Below are 22,859 nucleotides of genomic sequence, written 5' to 3'. Positions count from 1 at the left end.
TCTGACCTTCTCCTCGTAGGGGTCAGCGGGGACATGCAGTACATTCCTGACCAGCAGCAGAATCCTCTCAATCAGCAGGTTGTCTTCCTCCTGCCTCTGCTCCCAGTCCTGACCGACAGAGACAGATAAAGGGAGAGAGAATCATTTAACACAGAGCCACTGTTTCTCACTCTTATTTTTTGGAAAAGACCAGGATTATTTGTGGAGGACTCCATTCTGTGGTGTTGTAGTCTGAAAGTATAACACTCACCAGTTGCAGCAGGGTGTACAGGGTCTCACTCAGAACTCCAAACACCTTTTCATTGGCAAAAGCCTGAGGAAAGGGAGAGACACAAGGAGACGAGTCAACCATACACATCATACTGCTACATACAATCATTCCGTATTCCTCCCTCTACCCCTTAGAATGGGCTCAAATAGATAATCACAGAGGATGTTTTCCAAATGGCCCCAATAGAGCTCTGGTAAAAGGTACTATAAAAGGGAATACGGTGTAGGTCTGGGAGATTATATATACACACACACACACTGAACAAAAACAAAGGCAACATGCAACAATTTTTAAGATTTTACTAAGTTACAGTTCATATAAGGAAATCAATCTATTGAAATAAATTGAGCAGGCTAATCTATGGATTTCACATGACGGGGCAGGGGTCCAGCACCTTGACAGCCAGGCCTATCCACTGGGGAGCCAGGCCCAGCCAACCACAAAAGGGCTTTATTACAGACATAATCCTCAGCAGCTCAGCAGTGTTGACATACCTATTTGTAAGCATTTCTCCTTTGCCAAGATAATCCATCTACATGACAGGTGTGGCATATCAAAACGCTGATTAAACAGCATGATCATTACAACGGTGCACCTTGTGCTGGGGACAATGAAAGGCCACTTTAAAATGTGCAGTTTTGTCACACAATACAATGCCACAGATGTCTCAAGTTGAGGGAGCAAGCAATTGGTATGCTCACCTCAGGAATGTCCAGCAGAGCTGTTGCCAAGGATTTTAATGTTAATTTCCCAACCAATAAGCCACCTCGAACTTCGTTTTAGAGAATTTGTCAGTACGTCAGTACGTCCAACCGGCCTCACAAGCTACATGTATGGCGTTGTGTGGGCGAGCAGTTTGCTGATGTCAACGTTGTGAACACCCCATGGTGGTGGGGTTATGGTAGGGGCAGGCATAAACTACAGACAATGAACACAATTGCATTTTATCGATGGCAATTTGAATGCATTGTTGTGCATTAATCCACCGCCAGCATGATAATCCACGACCCCATGTCACAAAGATCTGTACACAATTCCTGAAAGCTGAAAATGTCCCTGTTCTTTCATGGCCTGCACACTCACCAGACATGTCACCCACTGAGCATGTTTTAGATGCTCTGGATTGACATGTACACGACAGTGAGTTCTAGTTCCAGCCAATCTTTTATTTTACCTTAATTTAACTAGGTAAGTCAGTTAAGAACAAATTCTTATTTACAAAGATGGCCTAGGAACATTGGGTTAACTTGTTCAGGGGCAGGACAGATTTTTACCTTGTCAGCTCGGGGATTCGATCTAGCAACCTTTCGGTTACTGGCCCAACGCCCTAACCACTAGGCTACCTGCCACCCCGATCTCCAGCAACTTCGTACAGCCACTGAAGAGGAGTGGGACAACATTCCACAGGCCACAATCAACAGCCTGATCAGCTTTATGCGAAGGAGATGTCACATTGCATGATGCAAATGGTGGTCAGCAGATACTGACTGGTTTTCTGATCCACGCCCCTACTTAAAAAATATATATATCTGTGACCAACAAAATCAATGCATATCTGTATTCCCAGCCATGTGAAATCCATAGAATAGGGCCTAATGAATTTACTTCAATGGACTGATTTCCTTATATTAAAACTGTAACACAGTAAAATCTTTGAACATTGTTGCATGTTACGTTTGTATTTAAATTCAGTATAGCCGTCTAATCTTTATTTTATCAAATGTGCAAGGAGCATGGAAATACGTATTTTTTTAAAGGAACTTGCTTAGACATTCACATTCTGAAAAATAAGCATTTTCTTATCCAGGTAGGCCATTTCAACACGTAAACAAAGTCAACAGGCTGTGTTCTAAAACAGTTGGAGACAGACGTAACAGTTCAACTGTTCTACCTTGTTAGCAAGCAAACAGATTCAAAAAGGCTAGACTTTAAATCTAAAGATTAGCTGGCTACTGACTAGCAGGGGGCTTGTGTTTGAGAGATTGTTTATGAGTCCTGTGTTATTTTTCTATAGTGTCTGCTACCAGAAGTTAGTCAGTATTAGTGGATGTGCATTATGCGTGGGTCTGGTTACATTTGTAACAAAAAGGACATTTTCATAGATTTGAAAACCAGATCAGTAACTATTGCAAAAAATGTTTTTCTAAAATAATTAAATTATTAGTGGTCTTATGGTTGAAGGATTATATTTAGGCTACGTATAATTTTACAAGCCCCGAATTCAGTAGATTATTCCTGACTGTTTGAAATGCAGTGTATAGGTGACTTGTTTGAGATAAATGGGTTAGGGTTAAAAATAGAGATGATTTTTGGGCCCTATCACCTCCTTATAGGGTGCAATTTGGGACACAACCATTGGGGCATCAGGTAGTCTAGTGGTTAGTGCGTTGGGCCAGTAACCGAAAGGTTTCTGGATCAAATCCCCGAGCTGACAAGCTAAAAATCTGTCATTCTGCCCCTGAACAAGGCACTGTTCCCTGGTAGGCCGTCATTGTAAATAATAACTTGTTCTTAACTGACTTGCCTAGTTAAATAAAGGTGAAATGTAAAAAATAAAAACACACCTACCTCCTTATAGGCCTGTAAATAGGATACCACTTCCAGGAAGTGATGTCTGACAGTGGGGTCATCTGGGACTTTCCCGAAGCAGAGCAGTGCAGGTTGGGTAAGGTTGACCATAAGCCTGTGAGGGAACAGAGACAGCATCAGAACCACACTCCAACCAAAACACAATATCCAACATTCATCCAGGCTTCCCTGTTCAGGGACGAACTACATTACATATTTTCTAGCTATTTAACTTCATGCACCTTCGTACAGGTAGTGTACCCGATGCAGTATTGAGGATGTGTGTAGTGTACCTGATGCTGTATTGAGGGTGTGTGTAGTGTACCCGATGCAGTATTGAGGGTGTGTGTAGTGTACCTGATGCAGTATTGAGGGTGTGTGTAGTGTACCTGATGCAGTATTGAGGGTGTGTGTAGTGTACCTGATGCAGTATTGAGGGTGTGTGTAGTGTACCTGATGCAGTATTGAGGGTGTGTGTAGTGTACCTGATGCAGTATTGAGGGTGTGTGTAGTGTAACCGATGCAGGCCTGTACTGAGGGTGTGTGTAGTGTACCTGATGCAGTATTGAGGGTGTGTGTAGTGTACCTGATGCAGTATTGAGGGTGTGTGTAGTGTACCTGATGCAGTATTGAGGGTGTGTAGTGTACCTGATGCAGGCGTCAAACAGGGACTTGTCCTGGCTGTGCTGGGTGATAATGGGCAGCAGGTCATTCTGGAGGATTTGGCCCGCCCCCAGCTGCTGACGGGTGTCCCGCGTGTCATCCTCATGCCGCAGGTACCGGATCAGGTCCTTCACACTTTCTACAGGGGACACACACAGGGTCAGAGTGCATATAAAAGCCCTATACATGAATTACATTACTTATCGAGTGCAGTCCGGCCTAGGTCAGATTATCACAAGTAATTTAAGTTGCTTTGACAGTAAATATACTGTAAATCCTCCCTAAACACAGTAATTCATGTAAAGACTGGGTCCTAGTACACAGTACTACCTTAGGCACTGTGTTTATAGCCCAGCAAGTGTTGTTAGCCAGTGTGTGTAGCAGTTCACCTAGACAGTCAGGTTCTTTGTGGTAGGTGTCTCCTTCCAGGTACCCGAGGGCACTGCACGTTGCTAAAAGCTCACAGTTCATCACGTACAAGTCCATACATCACCTGCCTGGCACGGGAGGAAGAGGTGATGCTCAACCTGACACACAGCAATCAGGAAATAGAGAGAGATTTATAATGAGGTGGGGAAGGAAGAAGTCTTATAATATATAGTTCTGGGAAGACTAAAAAGGTGTACACAACACAAAACAAAAATAAATATAGTGAATATATTATGCCCCAAAAAACTAGACTGAATATTACACCTGTAGGCTAAAAGATCACCTGGATTTCAACAGCAGAACCGAGGTGTTTAGACGTCAGTTCATAGGTCGTTCAAACCTGTAGGAGACAGAGACAGTCAGACATTGTTATATGGCCTTTACCAGTCTACGCACTAGAAACAATTCAGTTCAAACGGTATTAGAAAGTCACAGCCGCAAGGAATAATCAACATAACTACTAGTGCTTTTCTTGGTATATTATTAACCTATAATTGAGCAACAACAAGTCTGGAATTGCAATCTGCATGTTTTTCAGTGTGAGAAACTAAGAGCAGATTGAATGTCAAGAGGACATCTTTGCTGCTTCTTGAGTTGAAAGGCATACTGTCAAATCACACTGACGGACAATTCCAGCAGAGCGATCTGATCCAGGATTAGCCCAGAGTACAGGACCTAGTGACATTAACCATCTGACCTCATCCGGTCAGCGACTTCAAGTAAATGGATGAGAAGCAGCCTTTTGTTTTGTACACGGAACAGCTCATGCATCCCTGCTCTCCTCTGAATTGTGAGATGGGCTATGGCCATTTTAAAGAGAGATTCTCTTTCAGCCTCTGGCTAACCTGGTTATGTAGGCAAACTGAAAATGGAAATGAACAGGACTACAAGTTCTCACAGTTCCACCTTTTTACCGCTACACGGGCATACGAAGGACTACTCCACTTGAAATGAGACTCCCATCAGCTCGTCTAGGCTTCTTCACACACCTAGTACTGCTACATTCTATAGAAAACCCACATGAACCCGATTGACCCGCTCTTATGAGACTGCCAGTGAGAACCTCTATTCCTCTAAGCACTAACAAAGCACAGTGAGACGAGGGGCAACCCAGCGGAGAATGACTGACCCCTCTCATTGAAGCTACGGGAAATTTAAACAGGATCCCCCATTATAATGAATGGGGAAATGGCAATATTTGTGGTCAATCTTCATGTAAATAAAATCGAAGACAATCATGGTACCAATTATTGCTTCTTACACCAGATGTGTGTCCTTGAACCTATTCTTTTTTTATTCACACACAGAAGTAGTTAAGGATAATTTAGTTGCTAATGGCAGTCAGAAGTAGCCGGGTCGGCCTTCACCTTCAGTTACTCAATGAGAGGGGGCAGCACTGAGCTAGCCTGCAACGTCACTTACTGGGCATGTTATGTCTCTGTGAGACGCCATCTTAACGTACTTAATTTGGCTTCAATGCGCAATTGAGTCTTTACATAGGAATGAATGGTGTCACGTGATCGGTGGCTTTGTCCATTCATACAGCACACCGAGTATACAAAACATTAAGAACACCTACTTTTACCATGGCATAGATTGACCAGGTTAAACCAGGTGAAAGCTTAGATCCCTTATTGATGTCACTTGTTAAATCCACTTTAAAAATCAGTGTAGATGAAGGGGAGGAGACCAGTTAAGGAACGATTATCAAGCCTTGAGACATGGATTGTGTATGTGTGCCATTCAGAGGGTGAATGGTCAAGACAACATTTACGTGCCTTTGAACGGGGTATGGTAGTAGGCGCACACCGGTTTGTCACACTCAACAGTTTCCTGTGTGTATCAAGAATGTTCCACTACCCAAAGGCATCCAGCTTACTTGACACTGTATTGGAGTCAATATGGGCCAGCATCCTGGGGGGTTCCATGCAATATTAGGAAGGTGTTATGTTTGGTATACTCAGTGTATACAATCATTGGGGCAACACCATCTACGATGTAACAACTAATAACGGCAATGTTATAATCCAGTAATAGGCTATTTTGGGGGCGGTACACATACACAACAATAGAAGATCTGGCTCACATTTTCCATATAAATCAATCTGGGAAAATGAATCTGGGTCTAACTCAAATCTGTAAACAAAAGCCATCATCTCCAAGAAGCAGTAACGGTTTACTTCACATAGCCTAAATGTTCTCAGGTGTGAGTGAACCTATAATTCCACACTTCAAGTAATTCTAGCAAACCAAGTAACTTCTTTCATACATTGAGTACCAATGTATATTTAAATGTTTCCATTTGCCTACAATCTCACTTCTTGGAACATAAACAGTGTGGACTTAGGGTAAATTGTTTCGGTTAAATGTAGAATACATGTCCATGCGAGCTGTCTAAAGCTGTAATAACATATATAAAGTGAACTTAGGATTTTAAAAACAAAACATTCCCGAAATTTACAGTGCATTCGGAAAGTATTACGTTACAGCCTTGTTCTAAAAATGGATTAAATTACCTTTTTTCCTCATCAAGGCAAAGATCTTGGGAAGGGTACCAAAAAGCAGCATTGAAGGTCCCCAAGAACATAGTGGTCCCAATAATCCTTAAATGGAATAAGTTTGGAACCACCAAGACAATTCCAAGAGCTGGCCGTCCAGGCCAAACTGAGCAATCGGGGGAAGGGCCTTGGTCAGGGTGGTGAACAAACACCCGATGGTCACTCTGACAGAGCTCCAGTGGAGATGAGAGAACCTTCCAGAAGGACAACCATCTTTGCAGCACTCCACCAATCAGGCCTTTATGGTAGGGTGGCCAGAAGGAAGCCACTCCCCAGTAAAAGGCACATGACAGCCCGCTTGGAGTTTGCCAAAAGGCACCTAAAGGACTCTCAGACCATGAGAAACAAGATTCTCTGGTCTGATGAACCCAAGATTGAACTATTTGGCCTGAATGCCAAGTGTCACGTCTGCAGGAAACCTGGCACCATCCCTACTGTGAAGCATGGTGGTGGCATCATCATGCTGTGGGGATGTATTCAGCAGCAGGGACTGGAGGACCAGTCAGGATTGAGGGAAAGATGAACTGAGCAAAGTACTGAGAGATCCTTGATGAAAACCTGCTCCAGAGTACTCAGGACCTCAGACTGGGGCAAAGGTTAACCTTCCAACAGGACAACTTCCCTAAGAATACAGCCAAGACAATGTAGGAGTGGCTTCGAGACAAGTCTTTGAATGTCCTTGAGGGGCCCTGCCAGAGCCCAGACATGAACCTGATCAAACATCTCTGGAGACACCTGAAAATAGCTGTTCAGCACACTCCCAATGCAACCTGATAAAGCTTGAGAGAATCTGCAGAGAAGAATGGGAGAAACTCCCCAAATACAGTTGTGCCAAGCTTGTAACGTCATACCCAAGAAGATTTGAGGCTGTAATCGCTGCCAAAGAGGCTTCAACAAAGTACTGAGTAAAGGTTTTGAATATCTATGTAAATGTGATTTTAGTTTTGCATTTTTAATAAATTTGCAAAAAAAAATAACCTGTTTTTGCTTTGTCATTATAGGGTATTGTGTGTAGAATTATGAGGGAAAATAACTATTTAATCAATTTTAGAATGAGGCTGTAAGATAAAATGTGGAAAAAGTCAAGGGGTCTGAAAACCTTCCAAATGCACTGTATACTACTAACAAAATGTAAACTCTTTCCCCTTTTACACACAGTGCATTACTTTTCTAGAAGTTGCGTAAAGGCTCACAACCAAATTTGACACAAAAACCACACCTGGTTACTGATGAACAAAACATGACAAATACATAGTATCATGAGGACTATAAAGCAGGTTTAAACAAACAGAACGTTAGCTCATCTTATCTATCACATCCTCTCATCATATCAGAACATGAAAAGCCCCACTCTCTGACAGACATGCTTACGGGCTCCCAAGTGGAGCAACGGTCTGAGGCACTGCATCTTAGTGCTAGAGGTGTCACTACAGACCCTGGTTCGATCTCGGGCTGTATCACAACCGGACATGATCGGCAGTCCCATAGGGCGGTGCACAACTGGCCCAGCATCGTCCGGGTTAGGACGGGGTAGGCCGTCATTGTAAATAAGAATTTGTACTTAAACTGACTTGTCTAGTAAAATATTAATAAAATAAATAAGAACTACAGCAGCCCCTCCACACAGATCAGAAAGCACTCACACGTCCTTCTCAATGAGCAGCAAGACATTTAAGCAGCCAATGAAAGCCCCCCCCCCCCCCGTTTTTAAACTCTTCAGAAATATGAGCTGTAGTTCTAGTCTAGCTACAAGAATGTGGTCATTCGACACTTTCCTTAGTGCAGAAACGAGCAAATGCTAACGCTAGCATTTAGCCCAACAGACTTCTAGTCACTCTACCACCATCTTATCAACCCTTATATCTGCAGCAATCTTACCGATGTCCCAACCTGATACAACACAAGGAACTAGATGGTAACTTGACATTAAGAATAATTGGTGGGACTTGCTTTAACTCTTTACAAGTATTTTTATGGTAGTGGAAGAAGTTTAAAAATATTTTACTTACTTACTTACTATAGGGAAATATAGGTGTGTCTGAATATTTTGCCAAATATCTCGCAATGTGTACATTTAGATTATTTCAAGTCGGACACCATTTCAAATCAAGAGAATCTCTTCTTTCTAATGACATACGGTTGCTGTCATCGATCGCTAGATCAAACAGTCAAAAGTTGCAATTCCCCCCCTTAATTATGCAGACATAAGCACACTTGGCACCATCGAGGTGTGGATGTTACAATCTAAGAACTAATTGTAGTGGTAAAATAAAAAAAGGGACACGTTTTGGTGCCTTTTAGGCAAAATGGAATTCTGAGCATCACTCCAGTCAAAACAGGCTCTGCGAATGTTCGATTCCATTAACTTGCTATGGGCTCGCGCTAGTGTCCAGCTCAGCCAACATTCTTTTGGCAGTTTTCAACCTTGGGTGAATTTTGACTCGTTCTATTGTCCAGCCTAGTTAGGTTGAATAGATTGGTATAGATTGGGGGGGGGGGGGGGGTTGGTAGTAGTTATTGCTGTTCTGATTTCAGATTTGAATATCAGAAAAGTAGACAAAGGTGCCATACTCTTTTTGTATTTTATTTCACCTTTATTTAACCAGGTAGGCCAGTTGAGAACTAGTTCTCATTTATAACCTGCCCAAGATAAAGCAAAGCAGTGCGACAAAAACAACAGAGTTACACGAACAAAATGTACAGTCAATAACACAATAGAAAAATCTATATACAGTGTGTGCAAATGTAGTACGATTAGTGAGGTATGGCAATAAATAATCCATAAGGGTGAAATAATTACCATTTAGAAATTAAACACTGAAGTGATAGATGTGCAGAAGATGAATGAGCAAGTAGAGATACTGGGGTGCAAAGGAGCAAAAAAATAAATATGGGGATGTAGTTGGGTGGGCAATTAACAGATGGGCTGTGTACAGTTGCAAAGATCAGTAAGCTGCTCTGACAGCTGATGCTTAAAGTTAGTGAGGGAGATAAAAGACTCCAGTGATTTTTGCAATTCGTTCCAGTCATTGGCAGCAGAGGACTGGAAGGAGAGGCGGCCAAAGGAGGAGTTGACCAGTGAAATATACCTGCTGGAGCGAGAGCTACGGGTGTGTGCTGCTATGGTGATCAGTGAGCTGAGATAAGGCGGGGCTTTACCTAGAAAAGACTTATGGATGACCTGGAGCCAGTGAATTTGCCGACGAATATGAAGCAAGGGCCAGCCAACAACAGCATACAGGTCGCAATGGTGGGTAGTATATGGGGCTTTGGTGATAAAACAGATGGCACTGTGATAGACTGCATCCAATTTGCTGAATAGAGTGTTGGAGGCTATATTGTAAATGACATCGTCGAAGTCAAGGATCGGTAGGATAGTTAGTTTTACGAGGGTGTATGGCATTGAACCTCGTCTGGAAGTTTGATAACACAGTGTCCAAAGAAGGGTCAGAAGTATACCGAATGGTGTCGTCTGCGTAGAGGTGGATCAGAGAACCACCAGCAGCAAGAGCGACATCTTTGATGTTAGAGGTCGACCGATTATGATTTTTCAACGCCGATGCCGATTATTGGAGGACCAAATAAAGCCGATACCGATTAATCTGACGATTTATTTATTTATAATAAATGACAATTACAACAATACTGAATGAACACTTATTTTAACTTAATATAATACATCAATAAAAATCAATTGAGCCTCAAATAAATAATGAAACATGTTCAATTTGGTTTAAACAATGCAAAAACAAAGTGTTTGAGAAGTAAAAGTGCAATATGTGCCATGTAAGAAAGCTAACGTTTAAGTTCCTTGCTCAGAACATATGAATGCTGGTGGTTCCTTTTAACATGAGACTTCAATATTCCAAGGTAAGAGGTTTTAGGTTGTAGTTAATATAGTATTTATTGGACTATTTCTCTCTATACCATTTGTATTTCATATACCTTCGAATATTGGATGTTCTTATAGGCACTTTAGTATTGCCAGTGTAACAGTATAGCTTCCGTCCCTCTCCTCGCCCCTACCTGGGCTCGAACCAGGAACACAACGACAACAGCCACAAGCAGCGTTACCCATCGCTCCACAAAAGCAAGGGGAATAACTACTCCAAGTCTCGGAGCGAGTGACGTTTGAAACGCTATTAGCGCGCACCCCGCTAACTAGCTAGCCACTTCACATCGGTTACACCAGCCATTAGGCTGATAGGCTTGAAGTCATGAACAGCGCTGTGCTTGCGAAGAGCTACTGGCAAAATGCACTAAAGTGCTGTTTGAATGAATGCTTACGAGCCTGCTGCTGCCTACCATCACTCAGTCAGACTGCTCTATCAAATATCAAATCATAGACTTAATTATAACATAATAACACAGAAATACGAGCCTTTATTCATTAATATGGTCAAATCCGAAAACTATCATTTAGAAAACAAAACGTTTATTATTTCAGTGTAATACAGAACCGTTCGGTATTTTATCTAACGGGTGGCATCCCTAAGTCTAAATATTCTTGTTACATTGTACAACGACTGCGTGGCCACGCACGCCTCCAACTCATTCATCAAGTTTGCGGACGACACAACAGTGGTAGGCTTGATTACCAACAACGACGAGACGGCCTACAGGGAGGTGAGGGCCCTCGGAGTGTGGTGTCAGGAAAATAACCTCACACTCAACGTCAACAAAACTAAGGAGATGATTGTGGACTTCAGGAAACAGCAGAGGGAACACCCCCCTATCCACATCGATGGAACAGTAGTGGAGAGGGTAGCAAGTTTTAAGTTCCTCGGCATACACATCACAGACAAACTGAATTGGTCCACTCACACAGACAGCATTGTGAAGGCGCAGCAGCGCCTCTTCAACCTCAGGAGGCTGAAGAAATTCAGCTTGTCACCAAAAGCACTCACAAACTTCTACAGATGCACAATCGAGAGCATCCTGGCGGGCTGTATCACCGCCTGGTACGGCAACTGCTCCGCCCTCAACCGTAAGGCTCTCCAGAGGATAGTGAGGTCTGCACAACGCATCACCGGGGGCAAACTACCTGCCCTCCAGGACACCTACACCACCCGATGTCACAGGAAGGCCATAAAGATCATCAAGGACATCAACCACCCGAGCCACTGCCTGTTCACCCCGCTATCATCCAGAAGGCGAGGTCTGTACAGGTGCATCAAAGCTGGGACCGAGAGACTGAAAAACAGCTTCTATCTCAAGGACATCAGACTGTTAAACAGCCACCGCTAACACTGAGTGGCTGCTGCCAACACACTGACACTGACTCAACTCCAGCCACTTTAATAATGGGAATTGATGGGAAATGATGTAAATATATCACTAGCCACTTTAAACAATGCTACCTTATATAATGTTACTTACCCTACATTATTCATCTCATATGCATACGTATATACTGTACTCTATATCATTGACTGTATCCTTATGTAATACATGTATCACTAGCCACTTTAACTATGCCACTTTGTTTACATACTCATCTCATATGTATATACTGTACTCGATACCATCTACTGTATCTTGCCTATGCTGCTCTGTACCATCACTCATTCATATATCCTTATGTACATATTCTTTATCCCCTTACACTGTGTACAAGACAGTAGTTTTGGAATTGTTAGTTAGATTACTTGTTGGTTATTACTGCATTGTCGGAACTAGAAGCACAAGCATTTCGCTACACTCGCATTAACATCTGCTAACCATGTGTATGTGACAAATAAAATTTGATTTGATTTGAATGTTATGTCATAATTATGTAAAATTCTGGCAAATTAGTTTGCAATGAGCCAGGCTATCCAAACTGTTGCATATACCCTGACTCTGCGTGCAATGAATGCAAGAGAAGTGACACAATTTCACCTGGTTAATATTGCTTGCTAACCTGGATTTCTTTTAGCTAAATATGCAGGTTTAAAAATATATACTTCTGTGTATTGATTTTAAGAAAGGCATTGGTGTTTATGGTTAGGTACAATCGTGCAGCGGTTGTGCTTTTTTCGCAAATGCACTTTTGTTAAATCATCCCCCAGCGTTGAATTGATAATATGCAACGCAGGACACGCTAGATAAACTAGTAATATCATCAACCATGTGTAGTTAACTAGTGATTATGATTGATTGTTAAGTTTAATGCTAGCTAGCAACTTACCTTGGCTTCTACTGCATTGGCATAACAGGCAGGCTCCTCGTGGAGTGCAATGTAATCAGGTGGTTAGAGCGTTGGACTAGTTAACCGTAAAGTTGCAAGATTGAATCCCAGAGCTGACAAGGTGAAAATCTGTCGTTCTGCCCCTGAACAAGGCAGTTAACCTCTTGGTGTTAGGGGGCAGTATTTTCATTTTTGGAAGAAAAACGTTCCCGTTTTAAAACGGGATATTTTGTCAGGAAAAGATGCTAGAATAGCTTTGGATAGAAAACACTAACGTTTCCAAAACTGTAAAGATATTGTCTGTGAGTATAACAGAACTGATGTTGCAGGCAAAAGCCTGAGAAAAATCCAATCCGGAAGTGCCCCAGGTTTTGAAAGCGCTGCGTTCCAATGACTCCCTATTCAGCTGTGAATGTACCATCAACGAGCTTACGCTTTCTACATATTCCCCAAGGTGTCTACAGCATTGTGACGTAGTTTTACACATTTCTGTTGAAGAATAGCTGTAGGCGGCCACATTGCGTAAGTGGTCACATGGTGGCTCAGAGAGATTCTCGCGTAAAATATAGAGGTAGCCATTACTCCAATCGGTCCTAGTGAAAAAACGAAATGTCCCGACGGATATATTATCGAATAGATATTAGAAAAACACCTTGAGGATGGATTCTAAACAACGTTTGCCATGTTTCTGTCGATATTATAGAGCTAATTTGGAATATTTTTCGGCGTTGTGGTGACTGCAATTTCCGGGCGATTTCTCAGCCAAACGTGAAGAACAAACGGACCTATTTCTCCAACAAAAATAATATTTTGGGAAAAAATGAACTTGGCTGTCTACCTGGGATTCTTGTGAGTGAAAACATCCGAAGTTCATCAAAGGTAAACGATTTAATTTGATTGCTTTTCTGATTTCCGTGACAAGGTTGTCTGCTGCTAGCAAGGCATAATGCTATGCTAGGCTATGATAAACTTACACAAATGCTTGTCTAGCGTTGGCTGTAAAGCATATTTTGAAAATCTGAGATGACAGGGTGATTAACAAAGGGCTAAGCTGTGTTCCAATATATTTCACTTGTGATTTTCATGAATAGGAAGATTTTCTAGGAAGATTTATGTCCGTTGCGTTATGCTAATTAGTGTCAGATGATGACAACGGTCCCGTTCAGGGGATGGGGTGTCACTACAGGTTAACCCACCGTTCCTAGGCCGTCATTGAAAATAAGAATGTGTTCTTAACTGACTTGCCTACTTAAATAAAGGTGTAAAAATATATATAAATAAAATCTGCAAAATCGGCGTAAAAAAAAAAAAAGATTTCCGATTGTTATGAAAACTTGAAATCGGCCCTAATTAATCAGCCATTCCGATTAATCGGTTGACCTCTAATTGATGTATAAAGAGAAACAAGTCAGCCCGAGAATTGAACCCTGTGGCACCTCCATAGAGACTGCCAGAGGTCCGGACAATAGGCCCTCCGATTTGACACACTGAATTCTGAGAAGTACTTGGTGAACCAGACAAGGCAGTCATTTGAGAAAGTCTGCCGATAAGAATGCGATGATTGACAGAGTCGAAAGCCTTGGCCAGGTCGATGAAGATGGCTGCACAGTATTGTCTTTTATCGATGGCAGTTATGATATCGTTTAGGACCTTGAGCATGGCTGAGGTGCACCCATGACCAGCTCGGAAACCAGATTGCATAGCGTAGAAGTTACAGTGGGATTTAAAATGGTTGATGATCTGTTTGTTAACTTGGCTTTTGAAGACTTTAGAAAGGCAGGGATCTTTAGGGATCTCAGACGATACGAAAGAGGTTGAACAGGCTAGTAATAGGGGTTGCAACAATTGCGGCGGATTATTTTAGAAAGAGAGGGTCCAGATTGTCTAGCCCAGCTGATTTGTAGGGGTCCAGGTTCTGCAGCCCTTTCAGAACATCAGCTATCTGGATTTGGGTGAAGGAGAAATGGGGAGGCTTGGGCAAGTTGCTGTGGGGGGTACGGAGTAGGGGTTGCCAGGTGGAAAGCATGGCCAGCCGTAGAAAATTTGACAAATCAGAGGAAAATAATGTAACGAGACCCTCGTCATATAACTATGGCTGGCCAGAAACAAGTGCTGTGCGACAGGCAAATATGAAACAGAACCAAGCGGTGAGAAGTTACACAAGGGAGACTTGACTTCGACTGAGCAAGGGCGTAACATACCACTCAACTTGGGCACAAAAGGCAATTTATTGGTGCATTAACGGTTTGAAAACACAGTGATAAAAAGAGTTGCTTATATTCTGGCCCAAGACTATTCTGCACTGCAATCAAATGAAGTCATTAACTTTAAAATGGAGATGACTGGCTATGTAACAGCCTAAGTATTTACGACAAGGCTTTGATGTACACACCATGATGGGACCTAACACTTGAGGCAAATGACTAGGCAGCCTAAATTATGTTGATTTGATGTTATCCTTTTGATAGCATTATTCAGTCAAGACATAAGGGCTCCAATGCAAATGCATACAGTGCCTTGCAAAAGTATTCGGCCCCCTTGAACTTTGCAACCTTTTGCCACATTTCAGGCTTCAAACATAAAGATATAAAACTGTATTGTTTTGTGAAGAATCAACAACAAGTGGGACACAATCATGAAGTGGAACGACATTTATTGGATATTTCAAACTTTTTTAACAAATCAAAAACTGAAAAATTGGGCGTGCAAAATTATTCAGCCCCCTTAAGTTAATACTTTGTAGCGCCACCTTTTGCTGCGATTACAGCTGTAAGTCGCTTGGGGTATGTCTCTATCAGTTTTGCACATCGAGAGACTGACATTTTTTCCCATTCCTCCTTGCAAAACAGCTCGAGCTCAGTGAGGTTGGATGCAGAGCATTTGTGAACAGCAGTTTTCAGTTCTTTCCACAGATTCTCGATTGGATTCAGGTCTGGACTTTGACTTGGCCATTCTAACACCTGGATATGTTTATTTTTGAACCATTCCATTGTAGATTTTGCTTTATGTTTTGGATCAATGTCTTGTTGGAAGACAAATCTCCGTCCCAGTCTCAGGTCTTTTGCAGACTCCATCAGGTTTTCTTCCAGAATGGTCCTGTATTTGGCTCCATCCATCTTCCCATCAATTTTAACCATCTTCCCTGTCCCTGCTGAAGAAAAGCAGGCCCAAACCATGATGCTGCCACCACCATGTTTGACAGTGGGGATGGTGTGTTCAGCTGTGTTGCTTTTATGCCAAACATAACGTTTTGCATTGTTGCCAAAAAGTTCAATTTTGGTTTCATCTGACCAGAGCACCTTCTTCCACATGTTTGGTGTGTCTCCCAGGTGGCTTGTGGCAAACTTTAACCGACACTTTTTATGGATATCTTTAAGAAATGGCTTTCTTCTTGCCACTCTTCCATAAAGGCCAGATTTGTGCAATATACTACTGATTGTTGTCCTATGGACAGAGTCTCCCACCTCAGCTGTAGATCTCTGCAGTTCATCCAGAGTGATCATGGACCTCTTGGCTGCATCTCTGATCAGTCTTCTCCTTGTATGAGCTGAAAGTTTAGAGGGACGGCCAGGTCTTGGTAGATTTGCAGTGGTCTGATACTCCTTCCATTTCAATATTATCGCTTGCACAGTGCTCCTTGGGATGTTTAAAGCTTGGGAAATCTTTTTGTATCCAAATCCGGCTTTAAACTTCTTCACAACAGTATCTCGGACCTGCCTGGTGTGTTCTTTGTTCTTCATGATGCTCTCTGCGCTTTTAACGGACCTCTGAGACTATCACAGTGCAGGAGCATTTATACGGAGACTTGATTACACACAGGTGGATTGTATTTATCATCATTAGTCATTTAGGTCAACATTAGATCATTCAGAGATCCTCACTGAACTTCTGGAGAGAGTTTGCTGCACTGAAAGTAAAGGGGCTGAATAATTTTGCACGCCCAATTTTTCAGTTTTTGATTTGTTAAAAAAGTTTGAAATATCCAATAAATATCGTTCCACTTCATGATCGTGTCCCACTTGTTGTTGATTCTTCACAAAAAAATACAGTTTTATATCTTTATGTTTGAAGCCTGAAATGTGGCAAAAGGTCGCAAAGTTCAAGGGGGCCGAATACTTTCGCAAGGCACTGTATATTTTGCCAACCAGCTGACAATGTGTCAGTCTGTTTTCCAAAAAACATATTTACTTTTGGGACTTGGCAGTATGAGTGTAAAGATTGGCAGGCCCATTCTTAGGGATGAACCCCTGCTAAAATGATTATCATCTCAGACACTTAATAATATTATAATAACGCTGCAAAGTATTGAAGTACTATTTCTGCTGACAGCAAAGTCGTCACTAGCTAGTTAAGACAGCCACAGAGTGATTTTTTATTTCACCTTTATTTATGATAAACCCCACCTACTTATTTATTTTGTATCTGATTTTAAACCTTGACCACACTTCCCACCTGGACATTTCTACAACTCAGCTAGTCATATTAAATCAAATAATTGTGTATTAAAAAAAATGTATTAGTAAAAAAACTGCAAAAACAGGGACAGCATTTAGTCACCCGATACAATTCCAATCAGTCAATATAATCGACAACTGTCATCAGAAATCAAGCGATATGAATCAGACAGTGGGGCGCCGCCTGGCCCACTAGTTGGTCAGAAGGTTCAAATCAACGTTTCATATCGAGATGTAGATGTACTGTAGATCGAATTGCACTCAAAAATGTTCTTCCCTACTATGGGTCATTTTAGCCGGCTATCCCGGGGTAAAAACACTTAAAATTCAATTACGTACCTTTCTGACGAAGGGAAAGGACATCATAAGAAAGTCTAGTTTAGTTACAGCACAATAAAAAAAATCATAATTACAGCCTACTCGGAAATTACGATATGAAACGTTGATGTGAACCTTCTGAACTAGTGGGTCAGGCAGCGCCCCACTGTCTGATTCATTACGCGTCGATTATATCGACTGATTGGTTCTAAATGGGGTGATTTCGCTTCTGAATGTAGGATGATCACAGAATAGCAGTTGTACTTGTAACTGGATGCAACACACATTCAGTGCTTAGTAAACGACTCCTGGCGGGAAGATACAAGCACACAAGTTTGTATAAACTGGACAGGTATGACCTGACCAGCGTGGTTGGCCAGGGAACATTAGCTAAATGAAGCAAATGTTATCAATGCATTTCACTCCACTGTTATGGAAGATTAAACAGGTATGACACGCACACATTATAACATGATTTATAAGTGATTTTTTTTTAAAACAAGCAATTCCATCGTTTGCCGATGCGGTGTTTGCTCAATTAGCTAAGCTAGCAAAAAATACTAACGTTCGTTTACACAATCATTCAATCACACAAAGTTGGCAACTATACATACCAGACCGCGGTGATGGTAAAATGGACCTCTGTGTTCTGACTACAGTTATTAATATATTTCTATAGATATTAGCTAAGTAATGAAAATGCCATTTTCACAATAAGAGAAGTCCAAATGCACTGTCCAGTTTAGCGCCTAAACTATTCGTGACGATTCTAGACGGATGTTCTTCTTCTTCTATGACGTTTAACGTCGGTTGGCATCCCATATGCTGCATTACCGCCACCTACTAGACTGGAGTACAACTCCCTTATTCTTTGCTTGAAAATATTTTTTTTTATCAATAAATACCCTACCATTTAACAATTTCAAAATTATATAAAATTAAATGAATACCACCCTACTCCACTGATTAAATGTATTTATTCCTACCTCATGCCACCATCCTGAAAGGATGGGACACCACCACTTAACACACCCTGTAACTCTTTTGATGTCAAGTCTCGCACACCAAAATACCTCTCTGATGCCACCACAACCTACATTTTCTGCGACTTCCATTCCATCCCTGCAGTACAGTTGATAACCTTTGCTATAAATGCCAAAAATCCAATCTTACTGAAACGTATAACTTTTTGTCCTATCCCCCTGTACTGGTATATCTCTACCACTCCCCCCCAACCCATCTTCCTCTACTTTCTTCACTACCTATGACAACTTCTGCACTACTCTAACCCTGGAAACCTCAATCTGCCTCTTTCGCACAGGACATTTCTGATCCCCAGCCCCATGGGCACCCCTACAATTAACACATTCCGCTACTTTCCCCAATACTACACATTCCTTTGTCTCATGCCCTTTTGCACACTTCTCATACCTTGGAGGGAGCTCCTACACACTGCTGCCACATGCCCATAAGCTTGACACATGTAACATCGTAATGTATTCGGCACATACACTCGTACAGTTTAACTTATATATCCTAACTTCACTTTGTCGGGCAAAGACAACTTCAAAACTCAAAAGAACAAACAATGACTTCTGTTTCCTCACTCTCCCCACCCTGTCTGCGTTGCATCAAACGACGAGCATCACATACAGCGGGAATCTTTCCCCTCAACTGGTCAACTTTTATATTTACTGCTACCCAGTTATCCCTCCTTTCATTGGTGCCCTTTCCTTGAGAGTGAGTGAAACAATTCACTTTTTGGGGATTTGTTTTACTCCGAGCACCTTCTCCCTCTGACCAACAGAAATACAAACAATATCACCAGACCACTTCTGGTTACCCTCCCCGATTCCACATGACCCAACTCTTTTTTTCACCCACCGTGAAACCACAAATGGATTAGCCGAAAAGCAAGAGTCCACTTTTTCCATAAACTTCACTCCTACTGCCACAGACTCATCTTTTTTCCTGACCCTTGGTGCATACCTCTGTCTCTGATAACTTCACACCTACCACCTCCGATATTTCACCCTCATTCATGTCCATTTCTCCTCCTGTCTTCAGCTCCCTCTGCTTACACTTTCTAACATTCTTCTTTAACAAACCATCTCACTTTTCCCCACAATTTTTTATCTGACTCAAGCACACCCTCTTCTTCCCTCTCTCCCTCTCTTTTTCCCTCCATTTTCCAAGTATACATCTCCTTATGATAGTACAGCACTTCTCCTGACAACCATCTTGTTCTTGCTTTCTCTAGGGACTCCATTTCCGGTGAGGGGCCACCCTCTCACACCGTTCTCCTAAGCGTCAACGGCTTGTCCTGTCCCGTTTCGCATTCACGAAAAACTGGATTCCTATTTCCTAAGAACTGTCTAGACGGATATTCACACTATTGGTTCGTTCTTAAAGGGACCAACACACACAATGATCAAAACCTGGTAGCTTGCTACATTGTATAACTACTGCCTACTCAGGCTGTCCACACTTGACACTTACATGCAACTTCTGCTATCAGAATACGAAGATTCAGCCTCTTCTCATAGACTAGACATAACATAGTAAACGTAAATCCGGGATACTCAAACTCAGTGGCGATTTTAGCATGTCGATCTCAGTGGCCGTCAGTGCCGTTTAAGATGAGAGAGGACGATTCTGAGCATGGCCTTATTTCTATTACAGAATATTGGAGGACTCTCATTCATATTCCATTCACCCAGTTCAATGTAACAGCGATAGGTTTAGGCTCCACATGATACTCAAATTTTCCCAATACCCATCATGAGGTTGCTACAACCTTGCCTATGAAAGTTTACAACTTTGTCACGCCCTGATCTGTTTCACCTGTCCATGTGCTTGTCTCCACCCCCGTCAGGTGTGGCCCATCTTCCCCACTTAACCTCTGGGTATTTATACCTGTGTTTTCTGACTGTCTGTGCCAGATAAAGTCAACCAGTGGTTTGTTTCTGTGCCTGGGTTTCCCCAGTTGTGGTTTTTCCTCGGGCGCCTGGTTTTTGACCCTTGCCTGTCCTGACCCTGTACCCGCCTGCACCTTTGCTCCACCTCTGGATTACCGACCTCTGCCTGACCTGACCTTGCCTGCTGTCCTGTACCTTGGCCTCTCCTCTGGATTATCGACCCCTGCCTCCCTTGACCTGTCATTTGTTACAATAAACATTGTTACTTCACAGTCTGCACTTGGGTCTTACCTTGAATCCTGATGAACTTAGGTGCACACACAGGTCGAGAGACACATTTGAGGTGACAGACCGTGACATTCAATACCGCCTTGCACACTCTTGCCTGCATCTAGCTGATATAGGGTGTAATCATTAGTCCAACAGTTGCAAAACGAGGAGTTTCTATTGGACACATAAAGGTATGTTTATCCCCGTTTTGTTCCGTTTAAGAAATGTATTAACAGAATCGGTGGAATGAATACACCCCTGATTGAGTAAACACTGTTCACTCTCATAACAGCCACATTGTATTCTTTCTGTTGCCTTCGTTTGTGGACTTCAATGCACAACACATCAGCTGCATGCGAACAGGCAAAAAAAACTTTCCACACACAGCCTACATCATTGTCACCATATTAGCTAAATAAAAGTCACTGCTACAATCATGCAGTAAAGGTAGTGTACACTCAGTAAGTGGTTACACCGGTGGGCCCCGGTGACAATAAAGTAGTACAACTAAAAGCTTACCTTGACTTGGAAGAGTTGTGTTGGGAAGTCATAGCCAGCTAGATAACATAGCATCCCTCTGTTTGAGCAGGGTGTTTCAGTAGGCTAAACTAACTAGCTGTATTTGCTAGCTAAGTGAAACTGGAAAACAATTACTCTCTAGCTCTATTTCTTTCTTGCTTCTTCATTTTGGAAGAAATTAATTTGTTCAAAACTGTTCAACTATTGTCTTTCTCTTTGAGTCAACTACTCATCACATTTTATACACTGTAGTGCTAGCTAGCTGTAGCTTGTGCTTTCAGTACTAGATTATTTCTCTTATCCCTTGATTGGGTGGACTACATGTCAGTTCATGCTGCAAGAGCTCTGATAGGCTGGAGGACATCCTCCGGAAGTTTATTTTCATTTTTAATTTAACCTTTATTTACTGTAACTAGGCAAGTCAGTAAAGAACAAATTATTATTTACAATGACGCCCTACCCCGGCAAAACCCTAACGACGCTGGGCCAATTGTGCGCTACCCTAATTACTGTGTAAGTCTATGGAGCCTCCTAGGTTTGGATTGATGTCAATGTAACCAGAGGAGGACGGAAGATAGCTGTCCTCCGGCTATACCATGGTGTTACCCTACAGAGTGCTGTTGATGCTAATCAGTTATTTGGTGACGTGATTATATTTAGTATAGTTTTATCTAAAAATAATAACTTTTTTATGTTTTACAATATACATTTTTATGAAATTCACTACGGAGGATGGTACTCCCCCTTTCCTCCTCTGAGGTGTCTCCACTGGTCAATCTTGGTAGGACAAACTAAACTATTTTTTTAAAGATGCATGCCAGCAATGCCACTACACAACACAACAATAAACAATAGATTAATTGCACTATAACGGTGGCGTCAAAACAAAAAACAACCCTCGCAATATCAACTGGAATTACATGGGTCTATTACTGAACTTTTTGTTGAAAATGAATATGTCAATGGGAGGAGACTGTCACTGGCAAACATAGTTACAGACCCTACCACATTATACAGTATAGTATCCTCTCCTGGTCAAGAAAAGCAAATTAGCTCATTTATGCAGCAGCAAACCATACATTTTTGGACTCAGTGTTGTTGTGCTGTGCTCACTTGAACAGGAAGGCAATGCGGCGGTCCTTCTTGTGGGAACATTTTGGAATCAAAGGTGCTTTCAATACATCTGGGAACTCAAAAAAAACAAGGTTGTCAGTGGTCTTCAGGTCGGAGCTCTAGAAAGAGGCCGAGTACCCTGTTTGTAATTCCGAGTTTGATGACCGTTCAAAATTTATTTTCCCAGTCGGAGCTCGTTCCCAGTTGTCTTGAACTGAAGTCTGAGATTTCCCAGTTCCAAGTTTCCAGTTGTTTTAAGGTGGCAGAAGTCATGCTGGACACGTGTCCAAGTTGTGGCTGAACAACAACATAATAACATACAGCTGGCGGGTTATGCACTCTATCGGCAGGATAGAAAGCAGCCTCTGGTAAGACACAGGGTGACGGCCTATGTATATTTGTAAACAACAACTAGTGCACAATATATCAAATCAAATCAAATGTTGTTAGTCACATGCGCCAAATAAAAGAGTGAAATGCTTACTTACGAGCCCTTAACCAACAATGCAGTTAAAAAAAAATATGAGTAAGAATAAGACATAAAAGTAACAAGTAATTAAAGAGCAGCAGTAAAATAACAATAGCGAGACTATATACTGGGGGGTACCA

The 22,859-nt window shown here is 42.0% G+C and overlaps 1 protein-coding gene across 2 annotated transcripts in view; it reads right to left on the bottom strand.

Annotated features, from left to right (window-relative positions):
• LOC110494196 (timeless circadian clock) overlaps positions 1 to 19,949 on the bottom strand; it is a 33,967-nt gene extending 14,018 nt beyond the window's left edge. Inside the window, exons 1-7 of one of the 2 annotated variants that reach the window (XM_021569031.3) lie at positions 19,930 to 19,949; positions 4,215 to 4,271; positions 3,892 to 4,029; positions 3,488 to 3,641; positions 2,840 to 2,954; positions 251 to 313; positions 7 to 108 (exon numbers count right to left, since the gene is read on the bottom strand). In XM_021569031.3, coding sequence (XP_021424706.2) covers positions 7 to 108; positions 251 to 313; positions 2,840 to 2,954; positions 3,488 to 3,641; positions 3,892 to 3,988 — 531 coding nt within the window. In that variant the 5' untranslated portion in view covers positions 3,989 to 4,029; positions 4,215 to 4,271; positions 19,930 to 19,949. Of the gene's footprint in view, positions 1 to 6; positions 109 to 250; positions 314 to 2,839; positions 2,955 to 3,487; positions 3,642 to 3,891; positions 4,030 to 4,214; positions 4,272 to 18,044; positions 18,229 to 19,929 lie in introns of those variants that run through there. The other variant, XM_021569029.3, reaches the window with a different exon arrangement.
• Positions 19,950 to 22,859: the final 2,910 nt, after the last annotated feature.

Source organism: Oncorhynchus mykiss, chromosome 17 (genome assembly GCF_057628025.1).
Source record: "Oncorhynchus mykiss isolate SJ-2025 chromosome 17, ASM5762802v1, whole genome shotgun sequence".
NCBI classification, from domain to species: domain Eukaryota; kingdom Metazoa; phylum Chordata; class Actinopteri; order Salmoniformes; family Salmonidae; genus Oncorhynchus; species Oncorhynchus mykiss.
The sequence above is the reverse complement of the archived record's forward strand: the minus strand, read 5'-3'. Positions and strand labels throughout refer to the sequence as shown.